Source organism: Myxocyprinus asiaticus, chromosome 12, assembly GCF_019703515.2.
Source record: "Myxocyprinus asiaticus isolate MX2 ecotype Aquarium Trade chromosome 12, UBuf_Myxa_2, whole genome shotgun sequence".
In the NCBI taxonomy this organism is placed as follows: domain Eukaryota; kingdom Metazoa; phylum Chordata; class Actinopteri; order Cypriniformes; family Catostomidae; genus Myxocyprinus; species Myxocyprinus asiaticus.
In genome coordinates this window covers 48,060,747-48,081,443 of record NC_059355.1, presented here as the reverse complement: position 1 = coordinate 48,081,443, position 20,697 = coordinate 48,060,747, and the positions used below count along the sequence as shown (strand labels likewise).

The window sequence follows — 20,697 nt, the reverse complement described above, 5'->3', positions numbered from 1 at the left end:
ATATATATATATATATATATATATATATAATGTCATTGACTCAAGGTTGTGTTACACTCAGTACTTATTAGTTTTGGACCGGCAGAAATTATGATCACAAAGTCTATCCACATTTTCAGATTTTTGTTCAGTATTTTGTGTAGAACCATTCATACAGACTGTTGCATGATTATATAAATTATTTCTTTTCAAGCCGGTCTATTAGTGTGGTTTAATCTCTTTCAGATTAACTTGCCCCTAAATGACACGCAAACACAAAACATACCGTGATTGGCTGCTTTACATGTCAGTCAGACGGTCTATTCCTGTTGCCGTTTTTTCTGGCCAGAATACAGTAAGCAGCAATGAGGACCAGAACTTTTGCACGGGCGCCAGTCAGCATGTCAACAGCATGGCCAATCAATCTCATGCTGCAGTTAGGCACAGCGCCTGCCCTGACGTTATTAACGACTGGACTGCTTTACAGACATACTGTAGAGAGAGAGCTTACCGGACAATACATATCTCATGTCAATCAAGTCCATTCCCATGACGGAATTAACACGTTTTCTAGCTAATAACATCACTAGAGAGACTTGCATGGTGGTATTAGTAAATGAGGTGACAAGATGACAATATTTATTATATTAATATTTTAATATTCTTCTGCAGGATATTTGGGTCACAAAGTGGGCAACTGCCTCAGATGCGAGCATAGGTGCAGGTATTAATAGACTGATACCTGTTTGTACTGGTCAGGCTGATTAATCTGTCAATATTTGGCCAGTAACTGCACCTACTATAACTGGCCGATTAAAAGAAGTGGTAAATTTCTCTTGTGTAAGTTCCAAAATCTACCAACAATACATTTTTGGCAGACAATGGCCTTGTTAATAGATATGGGTTAATTCCGAGCAAAGGTTGTGTACATTAGGTGTTAATTTAATGTTCCATAATTTTGTGTACATCTCATTTGCTATCATTACGGTTTTTATTCCAAAAACCTCTAACAAACTAGGCAATAAGGCATCAAGACAATAAGGTGTAAACTTTTCAGTTGAAGATGAGTAGAAACTTAAACAACAAAATAAACAACAACAACAAAATAAAACAACAAAACAACAATAAAACAACAAAATAAAATAAAAGGTTGATAACTTACTAGTATTATTCATTTCTAGTAAAAAAATGTTATAACTTACTAGTATTCTTACTAAATAAAAAAAGGCAGATGCTATTTGCACCCATATTTAAATGCTAACATACAGTATGGGCATCACTGCAGTGTGTTTATTGTGTTTATTTAGAATCCCACAGACAAACTACATTAACCTCTACCCCTAAACCAAACCATAACCTTACCTTAGAAAAAATAACCTTGGTTCACGCGGGAACGAGTGCGATCGACAGACCCCGCCTCCTGATCAAAACCTTTCTCTGCACTCTCCGACATTCACCGTGACCAAATCACTGCGATGAAATCAACATTTATGTAAATTTGTATTTAATATTTTAAGTAGTACTAAAGGAAATGTTAAGAGTGGAAAGAGGAAATCGGATGGGAAAAAGAGTGGGACAAAACGTGGATTTGAATCGCGGTCGCTAAGACAGCAGTACACATTCACACACCGTCTTTACACCCCACGCCACTGCAGCAATATCTAATGGTTAGTTTGTCGTATATTTCTGTGGTTCCACCAGACTATTGGAGTGCAAATAGCTGCACTGTGTGGCAGATGCTATTTACACCGGGGTGCAAATAGACACTCTGTAAAAATAGCTCAACAACTTACTAGTACACATCAACAGGTTAATATGAATTGTATACACTGCTCTCTAGATACTGGTATTAGTATTGGCCATTGAAAAACCCATATCTGTCAGTGTCTAGTTCAGTTATAGATGTCAACATGATCACAGTGAGCTAATAAATGTAGTGAATGGCTCCCTGCTCCTCTGCTTGAACCTCTCATATCTCTATAGTCACTTGCTTTTGCTTGCCATCCTAATACTTCCTACGTCTCATTTCCAGAATGCACAAAGACACCAAATGTGGCCTCGTGTTTATATTTCACAACTCTTCCTCAATTCAAACTATTGTCCCTCACAGATATTTTAAGCCTGGTTTTCCCATAGATTTAGACCCTGGTACAGCTGAACAGTACAACAGCAACTGTGAATGTACGGAGGAAACCAATGTTTCATTCTAAGTTCAAATTCAGTCTTGTGACCAAAAATAGTATGAATTTGTGCAGATGCAGTGTGCCACATATAGTCCTACAGAAAAGCTCATAGGGCAGACTATTGTGCAGAGGTTTATTATGCAGAACGCTTAAATGAGTATAAACTCTGCGGGTGATTATAGTTAGAAGAAAGATTATATTTTAATACTGAGAATCAATGGAGCACTCGTAGGGAGATCTTGTGATACATGTTTTCCTGCATGAAAAAGTTGCCCTGTAGCTCATTAAGTTCTAAAGTATCCTAGAGTCCTAGATTCAGTCGCATTTTCCTAATGGAGTTATGCTGAATTTTGCACTTCAGTAGTGACTGGTTGACAGAGAGAACCTCAAAATGCTGTTATGTTAGTGTCTGTGGTAATTACACTGTATTTAAATGTCAATTCTAAAGAAGTATGAACCTATTGGATCATAACTGAAACTGACTCAAAGGGAACCTAATAGGAATTCAATAAGAATTTAATGAGATCTTACTGGATAAACTGAAATTCATGCAGGAAGTTTTGATTCTTACTTGATGTTTTTTGATATTGTGTAATCTTTATTAGAACTTGTATTACCAAGGAATAATGCCTACAGGACAGGAAAATATAAGGATATGAGTTTGCAAATCCTTTTAAAAAGATTTAAATTCCTTTTCCTACCTGTCCTACAAAGAACCGTTTACAAATTACATTTCAAATATGAATAATCTACACATTACTTTTGGATATTGACCAGGGTTATCAGGAGATGAGCAACACATTTTAATAATACAGGTCATTAGTTTACCATCATAAGCCTATTAACTCATCAATGATTTACATTGTCTTAACCGTACTGACTTACGCAACGCAAGTATGTAAGTGCAAAGGAAACATCGAAAATTTGATTCCAGGCAAACATTCCAATAATCCACATCATGGAATTGGTTATTAAGTCTGGATACAATTTAAAATAGAGGTCATCCATTTGAGAAATGATGCACAAATATAGGACATGCTGTCTTTAGAGGATGGGAAAAAAAACAAAAAAACAATATGGGATTTTTATATCAAATGCAACTGACATACTTCCTGATTATTGCAACTGAGTTTGCCTCATGACACCTTACAAACTATAACAAGCCTTATTCTCTATAGAATATCATGCAATCTTTTTGTAGATAATCCAATAAAATAACAGCATCATCAAATTATTTGTATATATATGGCAAAGTATGATTCAAAGGCAGGGTCCAGACTGCGACTAAAATGGTCACAAATGCGACCAAAAATAGCTGATTGCGACAATCATTTAAAATCTAGCCGCCATTGGCGACAGTCGGGTTGTGTGCGTTCATATGCAGTTTCGTCAGATATCATCTTGTAAGTTATTGAGTACATCCTTAGAGTGCGCACCGTCAGTGTGTCTCGAGCCGCTTTTCACCCACTCTGTTTTGATGAGCTCGCTGCACCGCACACAACAACAAACCCAGTGTGAGAGAGACGTGACCAAATGACTGTTTTGAACCAGGTTTTTTTTTTAATGAATTCCCTGAAAAGAACTGAGGGTGTGAACTCAGGAGCTCAGGTAAGCAGTTTGAATCAGAGTCACTTTCTCAGCGAATCATCCGTCAGTGAGTTCACAACTGGAAGCGCAGACATTTCAAAATAGAAGTCCCATGTGTATTTCAGGCTTCATTATAATAAAAAGTAAGTCCCGCACCACTATATATATATATATATATATATATATATATATATATATATATACATATATATACACACCGATCAGCCGCAACATTAAAACCACCTGCCTAATATTGTGAAGGTCCCCCTCATGCTGCCAAAACAGCGCCAACCCACATCTCAAAATAGCATTCAGAGATGATATTCTTCTCACCACAATTGTACAGAGCAGTTAACTGAGTTACCATAGACTTTGTCAGTTCGAACCAGTCTGGCCATTCTCTGTTGACCTCTCTCATCAACAAGGCGTTTCAGTCCACGGAACTGCCGCTCACTGGATGTTTTTTGTTTTTGGCACCATTCGGAGTAAATTCTAGAGACTGTTGTGTGTGAAAATCCCAGGAGATCAGCAGTTACAGAAATACTCAAACCAGCCCACCTGGCACCTTACAGCATGCGCAGTAAGAGGATTTAAGTGTTTTCATACATTTCAGTGTGGATGAGCAACTTTTGGAAAATGCTTGAAAAAGGCAGTGTGGATGGAGAGCCCCGGTTTAACCTCCAGATAAAACGCATTTCAGAGAACTTAACGTGTCGCTGGGGGCAATGCTGACGCTGATTCTTCACTCCGTATAGCTCAATGTATTTGGCAATAGTGACGCAAGTCATGTGGACGCCCCTTAAGTTGCAGACTGTGCAAAAAATCTCATGAAAAATTTGTGACTGCAGCATAATTTTCTTAAAATGATATTATGTGGCTCCTTAGACATATCGCTGTAGTTCCGAGGTGAAATGTCCACTGTGTGACGTTAAATAAATTGTTAAATTGTTCTCCCAAACAGTTGCGCTTTTTAAGGTTAATACTCTATCGAACTTGAAATCAACAAAACCGACCTCCCTACCCTAAACCTTTAGGTAACCGACAGTGTCATGAAAAACAAATGTGAGATGATAAACGCAATTGCGGAAGAAACCGCGTCATTTTGTGGTGGATATGTCAACTCGCATGCTCTTCAGGACTCGTACCCCGGTCCTTTGCATCACAAGTGCAACACTCTATCAGTTGAGCTACCACACATTTTGATCACTATGGAACAAACTTGTAAATGTAGTTGGTTACGAAATACAAATGTGATTCTATAGGTATAGTAATGTGATTCTATAAGACTAGGTTGGTGCAAAGAGGCAAAGTCATACTCACCAAGCATATGACTAAAGAGCAATTGCTCCAAGTCTCCAAGTACCGTGACCACCAACTCTGGGTCTACCTTGAGGAAGGGTTTATCTCCTCCTTCCTCACCTTGACCTTTGCCTTCAGGGTCCCCGTAAAACCCAACAGATCCCTTCTTTGCACTCGCTTTGGCTTTGCTGGAAAGGATATCGTCGTCAGACTTGCAATCATCGGATGTCTTGCTAAGGGGTTTTACTTCCGCGTAAGGGCCCCGAGGGATCCGACTTTGGCCCTTGCCCAAGGTCCCAGGTGCTGCCAGCGGGGTGAATAACTTGGGTTTGCCCTGGAATAGGGAATGGTCCGATTTGGAGAGGTTGCGTGAGAGTTGGGTACCACCTGACCCTCCTCCGCTGACTGGTTTGGGATTGCCCATCTTCAGGTGGCCCGAGGCAGCCTTGCTCATATCGTCACACCATTTGGGCTCATAGAGTTGCATCTTCTTCTCAGCATCCGTCAGCACGGCCAAGTTGGTCAGGGATCTTTGCTTGCGGAGGTTGGATGGCACCGGGATGCGACCCTCAGTGCTGCCAACACGGTACACCTTCAGCTCGCTCCTTGCCACGCTCTGTGGCATGCCAGACTTGCCTCTCTTGGCAGCCATGCCCACACCTTTGACTTCCTGCAAGCTCAGACTTTGATGTCCTCTGCTTCTCCCTGACTTTTATTCAACCCCCAAGCGTTTTCCTCTGTCGAAACGCATTTAGGGCCAGATAACACAGGAACAAGACCATAGAGCAAGATGATTCTTCAGCTCTTTCTTTCTTGTCAGTTCCTTTTTTTCCTTTCGTCCCTGAACCTTCCAGTCAGGCTGCAGCAGCTGCCGCCCTGATTCTTCTTTTCTCTCTCCTCTTTTCTCTCACACTCTCGTTTCTCTCCTCCCTTCACCAAACTGAATTGCCGCTGAGCCATGCAGCACCCGAATGACAGTGTTGAATGCAACAACGGCCCCTCCCCCCTTCTCTCGCTCTCCCTCTCTCTCTCTCTCTCTCTCTCGGCTGCATTTTCCTGTGCGTCTCTCGGCCTCAGCAGAATGTGTGAGATATTAGGGGGAGATGACAAATTGCAAAGCCTGAATCTAAACTGAATCCAGTCCATCTTTTTTTTAATATTTTCACATGCTTTTTCTCCATCTCTATTGTTCTACCCCTCCCCCATTTATCTATCTGTCTGTCTATCTATCTGTCTATCTATCTCTCTCTCTCTCTCTCTCTCTCTCTCTCTCTCTCTCTCTCTCTCTGGCAATCAAACAAAATGAAATATGTATACATTTAGTAAAACAATTTATAATATATATATATATATATATATATATATATATATATATATATATATATATATATATATATATATATATATATTGGTTAAGGAACATTTGCTTTAAATGTATCTTATTTTAAAGATGTTTAAATATGTTTATTGCAAAAAAATAAATAAATAAATAAATAAAAAATAGGCTGTGCATTTCAAACTAAATCTGATGAAAATGCTGCTTGGATGAATTAATGGATGAATGACATAAATAAATATAAATAATTAAACATAAAATCAATCCATAAAAAGAAAATCCATAAAAAGTCATCAAAATCTGACCAGATGTTTTCCATTACTGCAACCTTATCTCATATCATCAAGCTGCACTTCATAAACTGATATGTTGTTTTTAGATGATCCCTAGCATCACTGTTCATGATATTCTATACACATCTCTCTCTGGAGTACTCCGCAATGCTTCACTGGAGAAGCTGTCACTATAGCAACGCTGTTACCTACATCACAACACACATTAAAATGGCCGTGTCTTGTCATACTGCAATGCACAAAGCACACTGATGCTGTAAATAAGGTAACAGCATGCTACAAATTCAGTTTCTGGCAGCCTTTATGTGTTAACCCAGTCTTCCGTGGAACACAAAAGGAGATGTTAGGCAGAATGTTAGTATCAATCACCATTCCCTTTTTTTGAATTTTATCCACAAAATAAGTTTGAATGGTGACTAGGGCTAACATTGTGCCTGGCATCTCTGTTTGTGTTCCACAGAATAAAGAAAGTCATATGGGTGGAACATCAAGAACTTGAATACAATGACAGAAATGACATTATTAGGTGAACTGTTTCTTTTGAATCGCCCATAACCAGCTAGCTACAACTGACCAGTTTGATACAATGACTTCACTGATCTGTTTTGCAGGGGGTCCACACACACTTGACCAAAGACATGCTGTTCTTGAGGGCATCTGGGGTGATTCTGATGCCAAATAAGTCATTGAATGTTACTGAAGAGGAAAAAGAGGGCTGCGAAGAATGAAGTCTTTTGTTTTCATTCGTCACGTGTAGCCATCCCATTCTATGGGGCTCTTCCCAATGACATCATAAAATGAAGAACACACTGCACATTTTTCACAAAAACACTGTGAAGTCATTAATTTCAGTTATGTTAATGAAATGTAGGTCAACAGGATGATTTAAAAACAGTCAAGCCATTGACAAAGAAACCCTGTGGAGAATTATATTTCTCAAAGGATGCTCTTTCATAGCTCAGAAGACTTAATGGAGTGTAATTTTCTTCATTTAAATATCAACTTGTCACAGATGTTTCTTTGTAAAATACGAAACACTCATGCAAATGGAACAACCACTCTTTCTCAAGAGAAAGCCAAAGGTTTCATAAACATCTGGAGCCCATCCTGAGACTGTGGTTGGCCAGCAACGCAGATGTTTGCAAACATGTAAACATCCCATGGGTTATTGGCATTTGTAGCTGGTCAGCTGCTGCCATTGCACCACAGTGATATATTACACACACTGGGAAAAACTTCTCCTGTTTCATTCAAAAGGTATGAAATCATGATTTAATGTGTTTGTGTGGATGTGTGGATGCATATGGGTGTGCCTCTGTAACAGTAGCCAGCTGGTAGGTAGCTGTGTAGTGAGCGCCCGCCTCTCACACTGGAGACACCAGTTCAAATCCCATTCAGAGCGGGTCAAGTAGGACTGGTTACACCTCTCTGTTCGTTTGTTTGTTAATTCAAGTGTCACTATTCTTATATTAAAAGCACACCCCTCTTAAGAATTATTGTGTGACGCAGAGTATAAATATTTTGCTGAAAAGTCATAAAAGTATTTGTCTCCATTGCACATGTTGTATATTAGTCTTGAAATCATGTGAACACAAACTGTAAGGACTGATGGCAGTCTTTACAAAACTGTTATTCTCTCACATCTGAATATATTTGTTATAAGACTAACTGAGATTAATTTGCTTCTTAGTTCTAGATAGAGAATATATTGTAAACAATAAACCACAGATGGTTATTGGTGGTCTATGCAAAGAGTTAGGAGTGACAAAGGCATTTACATGCCTGAATAAATCTTCTAGGGGTGTGTTCACACTTTGTTCGATTGCTTGGTCCAAATTCAAAGTCAGTTTCGCTGTGCACTTGTTGAGAGAGTGTGCTATTACTTTTCTAAGAATCAGACTTACAATTTTCGCCTGGTGGACGAAAAATGATCAAAAGAAAAATCCCATAGACTTCCACTGTAGAAGGGAGCCGAGCCATATTTAGAGACCATAGCATAGAGACTAACCACTCAGAAGACCCTAGCAACCACCTAACAAACCACTTAGGACACCCTAGCAACTACTCAGAACATCCTAAGCACCACTAAGAACTCATTCTAGCAAAAGCTAAGAACACCCTGGCAACCCCCTAGCAACCATGAAGAATACCCTCACAACCACTAAAACACCCTAGCAAACACGCAACAACCACAAAGAACACCCTAGCAACACACCGATAAATCGGCCAATATTCGGACTTTTTTAATTATCGCATCAGCCGATAGATTTTCCCGTTTTGGCCAATTCATTTCTTGAGGACGCCAAAAATCACCTGCTTGCATGTGAAGCGACTGAGACATGTAAACGACCAGTCATGGTTTGTTTTGTTGTTATGTGCCACCGTGTTGCTACAATAATAGATCGGTGTGCAACACAGTCTCATTTAAACGGTCCGCATATCAGAGCCGTGGCAGATGCGTTTGAGCTCATAATGTTAAAGTGTTCACCTGTTTCATTCTCCCTCTCCCTCCTCAACAGTTCCCTGTAACTTTTAACTGTATTGTCTAATGATAAAAAGACTAATATCAATAAAACTAATATCATATACTGTCTGCAATATGATGTAACAGATGTAATAAACAAACCTCACAAAACTTGAGCAGATCCAGCATCCTGTGCAGCGCTCATTTATTTACCTCTAAAGCATGTATTCTATCAGCCTCTCCTTACTTTTAACTTCCTTTTCTAATGATAAAAGGCAAATATCAATAAAACTTCTATTATATACCATCTGCAAATATGCAGATATCTCGTTTAAAAAGATGCAATTAACGAACCTCATGAAAATCCCAAGTTTTCTTCCCGTCGAGCAATCATCTAATATCTTCCCCTGAAGTGTGTATTCTATCAGCCAGAATCAAAACTTTCAGGATCAGGATCAAAAGTTCCTCTAATAATTCACAAATCATGACGGTCACTCCGTGACAATCCAAGCAGGTGATCCAGACCGTTTAAACTGTCAGGAGATTGCTGCTTACGCTGGATCCGCACAAGCGCGTGAGAGCAACTTCAAAGTAAAAGTGCTTCACGTGTGCTATAAGTAAATGTCATATTCACTATGCACTGTATGTGCAGTTGATTTGCTTCTGTATTTTTGGAGAAAATGCGATTGCTAACGTGGACATGCCATCCATGGTTACTGGACTACTGTGTATACTGTCATTTCCTTCTTCCTAATATATGAACAATTTCTTCATGTGAAAATAAATTACTAAAATTTGATGACTAAACAGAAATCAGAAGAAACTGCTATCTACCATTTAAAACACAATGTAATTTTTTTTCTACAAAGTTAAAGTTTAGTGTGAAATTGAGTAAAAATAGTGCTAAATAAGAGTTTATTAATTTTTTTAGCAATTTATGTTTGTTATTTACTATATTAAATTGTGTGATATATTGGCATTATATCGGCCTATCAGCCACCCTGCTCTCTGGATATCGGCATTGGCCATAAAAAGCCCATATCGGCCTATCACTACTAGCAACCACTCAGAACAACCTAGCAACTAGGGCTGGGCAGTATATATTGACTTTTAAAGATATATCAATATATTTTCAAATGAGATATCGGATGAAACAATACTGTTTATTTCTATATAGTTTGATGTTGCGTAACATAACCCGTTTCTTCTGTAAAGCCATGCCAGTATTTCCATCTCTCCACTCTCACACTCTCTGCGCAACCCCGCTCCCACTCTCCCTCTGCACCTGCGTCTGCACGCAAACCCGGCCCCGGCCCCGCAAGTTCTCCTGCAACATGGAAGGAGACACAGCGCTGGTCCACACTGCCGAAGAAAACTCATCCTGTGTCTCAATCAGCTCCCTAGCTCCCTATGTCATAAATCAGTATATCATGAACACAAATTCGGGCACTGGTAAGGGTACTGATCCACTGAACATTGGGACACTTATGACTCAATCACCCATGACACGTTAACGAGCTCATGCTTTGTAGTGCAGCTGTTATTAATTAGCACCATAAATGACACTATCATTCATTTTCGTTGAAGATATTCAAACATACAGTGTTATAGACCTTTTTACACTCCGGGTTTTGGAACGCGGAAGTAAACGTTTGCAGGGAAAACGTCGACAGTGGTGAATGGGAGTGAATGGGAGATCACAGCAAATATTATTTTCACTTACCCATTTGCTCCAAGACCAAAAGAAAAAATCCACTATTGCATTTGAATGACTATGCAGAAGAGGAAAAAAACAGAGAGCAGTGAATTAAGACAGTAAAATGAGCGAAGATCCCAAATTTACTGTCACTCTCTCAGCAGCTTTTTTTTTTTTTTTTTTCTAATTCCAGGGTAATATAACACAAAGCATAATGTTTTAAATTTACACTCAATATTTAAAAAATGTATAATATAAAAATAATTGTGAGATTTACGGTGATCATCACAGTCCGTGAAATATGTCTATTATTACAGATAAATGGCATAAAGAAATAAAAACATAAAGGAGTGCATTTTAAACCTTCTTTAACAATGTAAATATTTAAAAGATTGTATCACTTTCATGGTAATTATTAATGAAAGACATTACTAACAACATCTCTTTTTAAGAGAAAATAATGCTTGGACTTCATAGTTTTACACTTGTACTTGTCATCTAACAACTTGAGAGACTTCAGAAGACACAAGGACGTAAGGGTAAGGGAACATAGTGAGCAACGATGCTCCCTGGTTTCTACAGTGCACTGTGGGATTTTTTAGGGAGAAAACATAAACTGCAGTACGAAGAGTGTGTTAAACTTCGTGCTGCAGCTGCATCCCCGGCCGCGAAGCCTTCGCAGCCCGAAAAGTCTTCTGCCCTGAAACAAAGCACGTTGCTAGCTTCATTTACCATCTCACATCTGGCTTTGACTTACAACTGAATATTTAGCCCACTTCAGAGAAAATCGCCATTCAGTCTAAAAATACTGAGATATGATTTTTGGTCCATATCGCCCAGCCCTAATAGCAACCATCTAACAACCACTTAAAACACCCTAGCAACCACTCAGAACACCCCAGCAATCACCTAGCAAACGCTCAGAACACCCTAGCAATCACTAAGAACACCCTACTGCAACAATTATAACATGCTAAAAAACACACAGAACACTTTAGTAGCCACATAGAAACGTGCTGGCAACTACCAACAACATTATAACACCGATTTTTGTGATGGAAGAACACAACTCACACTTTCTTCAGAAAAATGTAAAAAGCAATTAGATGCATTTGGTTGTTTAAACAACCTATCTTGCTTTTACACATATGAAGTGAAAGTTGTAGTCTTAGCTGTAGAGAATTCCTCTTTAAATCTGGGCCAATAAACCCCATGATACCTCCTGAATCATTCTTTATATAGGTCGCATAAAATAAACTAGAAAACGTAATGAAAAGGAGACAGACAAAGGCTCAAACACATTATCTATAAAAAACTTTTCAGTCCCTTTTGTTCATTTTAAACCTGTGACATTCACGCAACCGCAATTTCACAGTGAAAAAAAAAGGAAATAGATATCCCTCAATGCCACAAAATCACAGTGAAATCTGAAAAATGGGGATGGATACACAGTTGTCATAATAGTTACTTCTAAAAATGGAAACATTTCCACTTGTTTTTAAGGCATGTAACAAATTACATTTGTTTGGTTAATATCTGTTTTCTCTCCATCAAATACACCATCATCAAGGGACTCTGTCAGAGTATTGAATACAGTGCTAAACTCAAAGAATTGCCACGCTGTACAGTCACTTATCTGGCCTATATTACCTGATGGTATGTAAGTGAGATATGAGGTTTATATTCTCTATAGAGCAGTGTGGTCTGCCAAAGTCCACCACAAGTTTAAAAAAAGGTTTAGACGCAAGTGTAATTGTGGAAACATACATCAGCAAGCCCTTAACTCTCAGCAGATAGACTGTCAATCATAATTTACAACACCAACATCTTTTTATGGTTTTGATAAGTCTAATTAATAGTATCTCTTACAAAAGTACTGTGGCGGTACCATGGTACATGGTATTTTTCATTACAACTGTGGCAGCAGTAGTTAATTAAAAAATAAAATAAAAATAAGAAATAAATTATATATATATATATATATATATATATATATATATATATATATATATATATATATATATATATATATATATATATAATATATACACACACACACACACATTATAGTTTTTCACAATTCCTGACATTTATCATAGAAAACATTCCCTGTCTTATGTTAGTTAGGATCACTACTTTATTTTAAGAATGTGAAATGTCAGAATAATAGTAGAGAGAATGATTTATTTCAGCTTTTATTTCTTTCATCACATTCCCAGTGGGTCAGAAGTTTAAATACACTTTGTTAGTATTCGGTAGCACTGCCTTTAAATGGTTTAACTTGGGTGAAATGTTTTGGGTAGCCTTCTACAAGCTTCTCACAATAAGTTGCTGGAATTTTGGCCCATTCCTCCAGACAGAACTGGTGTAACTGAGTCAGGTTTGTAGGCCTCCTTGCTCGCACATGCTTTTTCAGTTCTGCCCACAAATTTTCTATCGGATTGAGGTCAGAGCTTTGTGATGGCCACTCCAATACCTTGACTTTCTTGTCCTTAAGCCACTTTGCCATAACTTTGGAGGTATGCTTGGGGTCATTGTCCATTTGGAAGACCCATTTGCGACCGAGCTTTAACTTCCTGGCTGATGTCTTGAGATGCTGCTTCAATATATCCACATAATTTTCCTTCCTCATGATGCCATCTATTTTGTGAAGTGCACCTGTCCCTCGTGCAGCAAAGCACCCCCACAACATGATGTTGCCACCCCCATGCTTCACGATTGGGATGGTGTTCTTCAGCTTGCAAGCCTCACCCTTTTTCCTCCAAACATAACGATGGTCATTATGGCCAAACGGTTCAATTTTTGTTTCATCAGACCAGAGGACATTTCCCCAAAAAGTAAGATCTTTGTCTCCATGTGCATTCGCTAACTGTTGTCTGGCTTTTTTATGGTAGTTTTGGAGCAGTGGCTTCTTCCTTGCTGAGCAGCCTTTTAGGTTATGTCGATATAGGACTCATTTTACTGTGGATATAGATACTTGTCTACCTGTTTCCTCCAGCATTTTCACAAGGTCCTTTCCTGTTGTTCTGGGATTGATTTGCACTTTTCTTACCAAACTATGCTCTCTAGGAGACAGAATATGTCTCCTTCCTGAGTGGTATGATGGCTGCGTGGTCCCATGGTGTTTATACAGTACTTGCGTACTATTGTTTGTACAGATGAACATGGTACCTTCAGGTGTTTGGAAATTGCTCCCAAGGATGAACCAGACTTGTGGAGGCCTCAGAAAAAAACATTGTTGACCTCCACAAGTCTGGTTCATCCTTGGGAGCAATTTCCAAATGCCTGAAGGTACCACATTAATCTGTACAAACAATAGTACGCAAGTATAAACACCATGGGACCACGCAGCCATCATACTGCTCAGGAAGGAGATGTATTCTGTCTCCTATAGATGAATGTAGTTTGGTAAGAAAAGTGCAAATCAATCCCAGGTCTTCTGATTTTCCCATGATGTCAAGCAAAGAGGCACTGAGTTTGAAGGTAGGCCTTAAAATACATCCACAGGTACACCTCCAATTCAGTACACCTCCTATCAGAAGCTAATTTGCTAATTGTCTAAAGGTTTGACATCATTTTCTGACATTTTCCAAGCTGCTTAAAGGCACAGTTAACTAATTAGTGTAAGTAAACTTCTGACCCACTGGAATTGTGATATAGTCAATTAAAAGTGAAACAATCTGTCTGTAAACAATTGTTGGAAAAATGACTTGTGTTATACACAAAGTAGATGTGCTAAATGACTTGCCAAACTATAGTTTGCTAATATTAAATCTGTGGAGTGGTTAAAAAATGTGTTTTAATGACTTCAACCTAAGTGTATGTAAACTTCTGACTTCAACTGTGTGTGTATGTATATATATATATATATTTATACATATCTTACAGAAAGATTTATGTAACTACCTAACCAAGGTAATGAGAAGTCATTCATGTTCTCACCTGTGGTTATGGCATTGCAAATGTTAAACAAAGAAGAATTACTGTATGGTAACCATAAGGGCATGTACAATTCAGACTAAAAATCTGGAACTCCAAAAATTATGCACAGTCACGTGTAGTATATACAGTTGTGGCTAAAAATATTGGCACCCTTAGTAAATATGAGCAAATAAATTTTTTGTGAAAAAATAAAATAAACAAATCTGCATTGTTTATCCTTTTGATCTTTCATTAAAAAAAAAAATCACAAAAATGTAACCTTTAATTTAAGTAAAACAATTGAAAGAGGGAAAATATCTAATTATTAAAGAAATATTTTTCTCCAAAACACACTGGCCACAATTATTGCCACCCTTAGAAATTCTTAGAGGTAAAATATATCTATTCCCATTCATATTTTAAAAGTGCAGCTGGGTGACTAGGAACATGAAATTGTTCAGCCATGCCTTCCTGTTTCACAGGGGTATAAATATGAGGTAACACACAGGTCAAATTCCCTTAATCATCAATCACAGCGGGTTAGACCAAAGAATATAGTTCTGATGTGCGGCAAAAGGTTGTTGAGCTTCACAAAATGGGAAGTGGCTATAAGAAAATAAATGCCCATTTCCACCATAAGGGCAATAATTAACAAGTTCCAATCAACTGGAGATTTTAAGAATCGGCCTGGAAGAGGATGTGTGTCTATATTGTCTCCACGCACAGTGAGGAGGATGGTTAAAGTGGCCAAAGAATCTCCAAGGATCAAGCTGGAGAATTGCAGAAACAAGTTGGGTCTTGGGGTCAGAAAGTCTCAAAAAATATCAGACATCTCCTACATCACAACAAGTTGTTTGGGAGGGTTTCAAGTAAAAAAGCCTCTGCTCTCATCCAACAACAAACTCAATCGTCTTCAGTTTGCCAGACACTACTGGAACTTCAAATGCGACCAGGTTCTATGGTCAGATAAAACAAAAAAAGAGCTTTTTGGCAGCAAACACCAGAGATGGGTTTGGCGCACACAGAGATGAAGAAGTTCCCAATGCCCAAGGTTAAATGTGGTGCGGGATCTTTAATGTTGTGGGGCTGTTTTTCTGCCAGAGGTCCTGGACATCTTGTTCGGATGCATGGAATCACGGACTCTATCAAATACCAACAAATAAAAAATCAAAACCTGACTGCCTCTGCCAGAGAGCTTACAATGGGCCCTGGTTGGATCTTCCAGCAGGACAATGATCCAAAACAAACATCAAAATCAACACAAAAATGGTTCACTGACCACAAAATCAAGGTTCTGTCATGGCCTTCCCAGTTCCCTGACCTGAACCCCATAGAAAACCAGTGTGGTGAACTGAAGAGGAGAGTCCACCAACATGGACCTCTGAATTTGAAGGATCTCTAGAGATTCTGTATGGAGGAATGGTCTCAGATACCTTGCCAGGTGTTCTCCAACCTCATTACGCATTATAAGAGACGACTCAGAGCTGTTATCTTGGCAAAGGGAGGTTGCAAAAAGTATTGAAAAAAAGGGTGCCAGTAATTATGGCCAATGCGTTTTGGAGAAAATATTTATTTAATAATGAGATATTTCCCCTATTTTAATTGTTTTACTTCAATTAAAGGTTAGATTTTTGGATAAACAATGCAGATTTTTTTTTCTTCACAGCCTTCCTTGCTCATATTTACCAAGGGTGCCAATATTTTTGGCCACAACTGTATTTCCTGTTCTAATGATTTTTGATGAAACAAATGGGCCTGGTGTTCCAAGACCCTGACTCAATTAGAAATCTTGGATCTTTGAACGAGGAACCATTGACAACCTAAATAACATGCTCCCTGTGAGCATAGAAATCGCACATGGAGTCATTACAGCTAATTCAGCATGTTACAAGTGATGATAGCTTACAAAACAAACATGAACCTTGGAGTGTTTTAGCAGAGACTCACCCAAATCTTCACAGCAGACTTCCATAGAGTCTGAGGAACAGTCACTCACATCCTCAACAGATGACACATCTGCATCCTCTGGAACCTGCAACCTGAGGCAGAGAGAGACGAGTGTACAAATGTTACCATGAAGTCACAAGGTCAGGACTCTTTCTTGCATAACAGCTCCCATAAAAAATATGAAGAAGCTTAATAGTTCTCAGGTACTTTTTATTTAAGTATCAACTTTGTATTAGATGATTTTTCTAAAATTATTTTAGAGGAGGAATAGAAATGACATGTGGGTCAATTGTTGACAGTAAAAGTATACAGCAGTTACATTTTTAACTAAATAAAAATGTAACATTTTCAGTCGTCTTATGGTGTGTTCAAGTCCTCCTGGGAAGTTCGTACCTACGAGGCCAGAAATCATAAATACGATGCAATGTGCGTTCAAGTGATTTTAGTAGGTAAAAACTGACCCGTTTTGCAAATTCATATTTATTTTTTATTTTTTCCACATACTAGCAAAGGCAGAAAGCTTTTTTAGCACCAATGCAACAAAATGAAGCGCAGCATTAGGTGTATAATGAATGCTTAATCTATCTATTTTATTAAACTATTGCGCCACATATAATGATGGGAAATGTAGTTTTGTTGCAAACACTTGTTGCTGCATTAACCAGCTAAATTAGAATTATTTTCAACGTTATTTTCAAGTTTTATTGTTATTCTTCATTAACAGCACAAAAAAATGCATTCAAACTACACTGCACAGTAAAAATCCTCAAGTAAAACAAAATTATTACTAATAACAATTTGCTTCATCACGATTCATAAATCGACACGCCCCCAACTAAAAAACATTGGGGGCCAGGGCTCAAAGAAAATCCAGAGTTTCTCACTCATAATTACGATTTTGTGGTGGCATTCATGTGCACTCAACTCGTAATTACGATCATTCCGACATGACTTGAATGCACCATTTATTTGGGAATTATTTTCCTCATTCATTTTTTCCATACGAAAAGTGCCTCATAAAAGAGTTCCAAGCCATGATCCAAATCAACCAGTCCCGAGGTGAATCACAAAATTACAAACTTTGATTTGAAGTGAAAAAGTTTTTGAAAATCGCATAAAAAGACAAAGGTACAAGACTGTGTATTTGAATTAACTACATCCCCATGAAGCATTGCTAATGGTGTAATCAAATAAAAAAACGATGGAAAAAATATCAAACTACAGAATTGATTTAAAGTTGTTAATTGTAAATATAGAAACAACATATTTTAATTTTATTGCAAAATATTCAGATATTTGCAAATATATAAGTAGTTTGAGAGTGCAGGGAGACCGACTTGATTGCGTCATTCACAGTGCATCATGGGAGTGGCTGGTCGCTGCAGAGCTCTTTTGGTGCACTTTGTTCACCACAATTCTCTGATCTGGTGGATCTTTCTCTTCAGGATTATGGGTGGTGTAGTTCATGTTTAATTCCACTATTAAACACGTTTTGTTTTTTTTGCTTTTTTAATAAGTTAAAATAACCCTGCCAAATGGTTTCAAAAGAAGCATTTACCATCAATTAAAAATCTCTGAGCTTACGGCAGGCCTGTCCTCAAAGGTTCACCAATGGAAGAAAAAATAATGGGACTTTTACTTCCAGGACTCTACTGTTGCGCTCAATTTATTGACAAAAAATCTCATCCTTACCTGAATCTGAAAGGCGCCCTGGCAGTCATACGAGGAGACTCTCTGCCTGCAGGACATGCGTTTGCAATGGTGACCTGGGATTTAGATGCAAGCCTATCCACATCTCCTACATCACAGGCCAACATTTTCATCCGTTGCCCTTGTAAGCCCCTTTTAATTCCAGTTGTTTCCCATATGACGTTACCATTGGTTGACTTCCGAAGGACCTCCTTATATTGGTGCTCTTTGGACAATGTACCAGAAGACTCAACAAACCCATTGTCTAGACTCCTAAATTGATGATGCCCAGATCTCCAGTTCTTGTTGGAATGTCTGTCCAGGTCTCTAAATTTATCTTGAGGCAATGAGCCCCTTCGTAGCTCCCGTGTGCTTTTGAATTGGAGAACCTCTTTTTTTGGCACATGTGGGCTGCTATGGGCTGATCGGGGAGCAAAGGAAGCCCTGTTTAGGCCATCGGATGTCCACTGAGCTCTCTGTGAAGGCTGAATCCTCAACCCTGTCCCTTTGAGTAACTCATTAGAGATGGATTGAGAAGATATAGATGAAGTTGAAGAAGGGAATGAGGATGTTACTCCACCCTGATGGTTCTGGGCTGCTGGACCATGTAAACTGCCACTCAAGCACATGGTATCCTGTTTGGAGAGGCTGGTCAGGCTCCGGGGCAGAGGGATACCAGAGCTGCTCCGAGACATCGTCTTCATGTTCATCGCAGAACTCATGGTTGAAGAAGGTCACTAGATGAAGATCTGTAAGGATACATCAAAGTGATACAATTATTAAAATTTATTAGCTCAATAAAATTAAATTTTTTATGATTTCACTTACAAAAACGTACCAAATGTACCATGGTACTACTATTGTATTTTGGACATGAACCATGGTAGTTCAACAGTATTCTTGGATGTACCTTGAGGTACCATGTAAACACAACAATACCAACAATATCATGGTATTATGTCTACAAAAACATGGTATTACCATGGTACATGTCCAAAAAACATGACACTTACAAAAAGTACTAAAAAGTCCCAATGTACTACCATGTTTTTTGGACATATACAGTACCACTGTAATACTATGTACAATCAGTACCATGTAAATACCATGGTATATTAATTTAAGTACCATGGTATATGTCAAAGGACCATGGTATTACCATCTGATACCATCACTGTACCATAGTGCCACCACAATACTTTTTTGTAAAGGTCCAAAAATGTGTATTATACAGTATAAATACTGAGGAAGTCTGGAATTTAGCATTATGAAATAATCAAACATAAACACAAACACGACAACAAGACGTTTGCTAGACTAGAGATTTAGACCTCTCTGACATAAATACAAGAGTTTGTTGAGAAACGAACAATCTATTCTTGAAAAGGCAAACAAAAGGCTCATGTTTTTATAACCAAAAGTGCTATTTCAATGAAATCATGTTTAAATCAAGTTGCTGTAAATGATTTTCAACTGTTTTGCTAACATCTGCCATTTTGCTAACTTCAACCACATGCCCTCTGTAAAAAATCCTGCCCTTCAAAGACATTTGAGCCAACCCAATGTCAGCCAACCTTAACATGCAAAATGATTGACAGGCAGAAAGTGTTTCCGATTGGCTAGAGGCTAAACAGTATATATAGGCTGTGTCTCATTTGGAAGGCTGCATGCTAGGTAGGACGCATCCTTTGAAGGCTGCAGTATACCAAGCGTCCTCTTTTAAACAAGCCTCATTTAAACGAGATGGCCTTCGTAGGACAAACGAAAATGGAATGTAACATGGTTGCTATGACAGCACGCCACACTTTAACAAGCGCGAGCGCTTCGAGTGAGAAGGGAACAAATTCCCTTTAGAAGGGAATGTATGAGGTACATTTTAGGAGAGTTATAATGATGTAAAGAGAAAAGAAAATAGATTTTACAGGGGTACTTTTAGTCTAATACTTTATTTTAATTATATATTAATATAATTATACATATTATATACTCTGTACCCATCTACTGAGGTACTTCAACTTGGGAATTAACATTCCTTGCATTTGAACATCATATTTACGGGCAAATTGGCGTCGTTTTTTTTAGACATTTCCGTTGAAGCAAAGAATTGTGGGTTGTGAGTGCCCACGAAGGATACACCTCATGCATCCTCCAAATTCCCGTGAAAGAAGGTCGCATTTGAAGGCTGCATTCGAAGTGTCCTACTCGCTTTTATGAAATGAGACAGCATCGATGACGTAGCATCATGACATGTGATGAGACACAGCCATAGATGATGTTTGCCAGTTTTTAAAGGTGCACTCAGT

At 38.4% G+C, this 20,697-nt stretch overlaps 2 protein-coding genes across 3 annotated transcripts in view; one reads left to right on the top strand and one right to left on the bottom strand.

The window, feature by feature from the left end:
• The window catches only part of LOC127448951 (neuron navigator 1-like), an 81,437-nt gene extending 75,470 nt beyond the window's left edge, over positions 1–5,967 (bottom strand). The window contains exon 1 of the mRNA XM_051711949.1: positions 5,070–5,967. Coding sequence (XP_051567909.1) covers positions 5,070–5,700 — 631 coding nt within the window. The 5' untranslated portion in view covers positions 5,701–5,967. The remainder of the gene's footprint in view (positions 1–5,069) is intronic.
• LOC127448955 (nuclear factor of activated T-cells, cytoplasmic 2-like) overlaps positions 1–20,697 on the top strand; it is a 357,327-nt gene that overhangs the window by 203,349 nt on the left and 133,281 nt on the right. The gene's annotated exons all lie outside the window — the stretch shown is intronic.